The following is a 2,634-nucleotide window of genomic DNA, read 5'->3' on the forward strand; positions in this document are numbered from 1 at the left end:
AGGGAGACCAGGAGAAGATTCTTGCTTTTTCTTCCTTGGCTCTTTCAACAAAGAGACTCTCCTGTGTAAGGGTGATTCTGTGCTGGAGGCTTTCTGAGTGGATGACTGGAATTGAAGGAAAAGGCTTACACTGGTGAGAACCATATCAAAGAGGTTATTGGACTTCCACGTGGAGATTGGGACCTGAGGGAGCTTTTGTTGGAGTTGAGCTGAATTTCACCTTTCTCAGGAGTTGAAAGGGGAAGGCCTAAACAAGGGAAGCCCTGTAAAATATCCCAGCAATTGAACCCTGTGATTTCTTGCTGCCAGAGCTTAGAGGAAAGAGAGAAGTGCTCTTCCTAAGTGGAATATCCTTGGAGAGGAAAACAAGGCCTAGGAGAGAGAACATGGATGCCAAACAGTTGTTTGAAAGCCTCAAAGTGGATCTCACCTGCCCCATCTGCTTGCGCTATTTCACTGAACCGGTGATAAACACATGTGGCCATAACTTCTGCAGAGAATGTCTTCAGTGTCTGCAGGAAGCCAACACAGTAGCAACCTGCCCAGTGTGCTGGAGGGTCCTTAAATCTGGAGACATTGTGTGCAACAAGAGGCTGCAGAGTCTGGCTATCACTGTCAAAATGCTTCAATCTCATTTCCGGCAGAGCATCAGGGGCCTGACCACTTGTGACAAACATGGCAAAGAAGAGAACCTGTTCTGTGAGGATGACCACAAACCCCTGTGTGGGTCTTGCTTTTTATCTACAGAACACAAGGAGCACAAAATGCTGCCCTTGGAGAAGGCTGCTGGCCAGTGCATAGCAGAGCTCCAGGAATCATGGAATGTTTTAAGGGACAGGAAGGAGAAATTTCAAAAGGAGTTGGAATATGAGAAAAGAAGAGAGTTTTGCTGCAAACTAGAGGGCCAGACTTTGAGAGAATCGGTTGCATCTGAATTTGAGAAAATGCACCAGTTCTACTTAGAGGAAGAACAACTTCATCTCCAAAGACTGGACCAGGAAGCAAGAGACAGTTCAGCAATGTTTCAGGAGAACAAAGCCAGGCTCTGCCATCAGATCCACAGTCTTCAAATGAAGATCTTCAAGGCAGAGAATAATTTTAAGGCCAAGGAAATGCTTAAGTCCCCCGGCATGTGGAAAACTTTAAGTAGAAAAAAGGATGAGATTCAAATCGATTTGGAGTGTATGAGAAAGAGAGAAGCACAAGAGAAGGTGGAGGGCCAGGCCATGAAAGAGTTGGTTTTGTGTGACTATGAACAAAGGCACCAGTTCTTGTTGAAGGAAGAACAGCTGCATCTGCAGAGTCTGGACCAGGAAGCAAGAGACAACTTGGCAATGTTTGAGGAGAGCAAGGCTAGACTGTCCCAGCTCATCCATAATCTGCAAATGGTGATGTCAGAAATAGAGGGCAACTTTGAGAAGCCTTTTATCGAAATGCTCCAGGATGGGAGGAGGACATTGGGAAGGAAGGAGGAGCTACTCCTTCAGGAACCAGTGGTTGCTTTGCCAAGATGGACCAAATTCTCCATCCCTGGCATGGCAGAAATGCTGAAGACTTTCCAGAGGGATTTAACTCTGGACCCTGAAACCGCCTCTTCCTGGCTCATGGTGTCCAGTGATCTGAAGAGAGTCAGATATGTTTGTGCCCCACAGGACTTGCCTGCTGACAACCCACAACTCTCTGACTTCCCTGTTGCTGTCTTGGCTATGCAGAGTTTCATCTCTGGAAAACATTACTGGGAAGTAGAAGTGGGAGATGCCATTCACTGGCAAGTGGGCATCTGTCAAGTAACTGACAGTAAGCAGAGGCAGATCTTGGTTTGGGCCGAGTATACCTCGATCGGCTTCCGATTTGGAAATGGCTTGGACTCCTGGAATTCCTATGATGATATTCATGTCCTCCCACCTATACACAAATTGGGCATTTTCTTGGATTATGAGAGGGGACACATAGCACTTTACAATGCTGTAGACAAAACCCTACTCTACAGTCCTCGCAGAGTTGCTTTTCATGGGCCTCTCCACCCTTCTTTCTCTTTGTACCCTCCAAATGAACAAATCACCCATGGATCTCTCATTATCTGCCCCAGGAGTAGGCAGGGGAGGGATATTGATCAAAATTAGTCTTTGAGATTTGCCATCTCAAACAATTCATAACAATTCCCAACATGATTTTTCATTCATTCATTCATTAGAACAATATGATTTCATTTCCAACTAATTTTGTAATCTCTCTGCTGCTCTTTGCTGAATGTAATTTTTACTGCATTATGGTCTGAAAAGGATGCATTTCATATTTCAGCTTTTCTGCCCTTGACTGTGAGGTTTTTCATATGATCAATTTTTGTGAAGGTGCACGTGCTGCTGAGAAAAAGCAATATTCTTGCACACAGAAACAGTAATAATATACAATGATCAGTTGTAAATGACAACTGTTATTTGCAATGCAAGGATCTAAGGAAACTCTAAGGGATTCAGGATGAAGAAGTCTATCCACTATCATAGAAGAAACTCTCAGTCTAAATGCAGATTGGAGCATGCCATTCTTCCCTTTATTTCCTCCATAATTTTTTCTCAATTTTAAACAATATATGCCTTTCACAGTTTGACAAACATGGTAATATTTATTGTATGA

At 43.9% G+C, this 2,634-nt stretch overlaps 1 protein-coding gene across 1 annotated transcript; it reads left to right on the plus strand.

The window, feature by feature from the left end:
• Positions 1-386: 386 nt before the first annotated feature.
• LOC103094135 (probable E3 ubiquitin-protein ligase TRIML1) lies at positions 387-2,123 on the plus strand. The gene has a single exon (XM_056821033.1). The coding sequence runs from the start codon at positions 387-389 to the stop codon at positions 2,121-2,123; it is 1,737 nt and encodes a 578-aa protein (XP_056677011.1).
• The last annotated feature ends 511 nt before the right edge of the window (positions 2,124-2,634 follow it).

Source organism: Monodelphis domestica, chromosome 3, assembly GCF_027887165.1.
Source record: "Monodelphis domestica isolate mMonDom1 chromosome 3, mMonDom1.pri, whole genome shotgun sequence".
Lineage (NCBI taxonomy): Eukaryota > Metazoa > Chordata > Mammalia > Didelphimorphia > Didelphidae > Monodelphis > Monodelphis domestica.

Bases quoted from the DNA above. Each gene is read 5' to 3' on its own strand.
- LOC103094135 (XM_056821033.1), top strand. From the start codon at position 387: ATGGATGCCAAACAGTTGTTTGAAAGCCTCAAAGTGGATCTCACCTGC.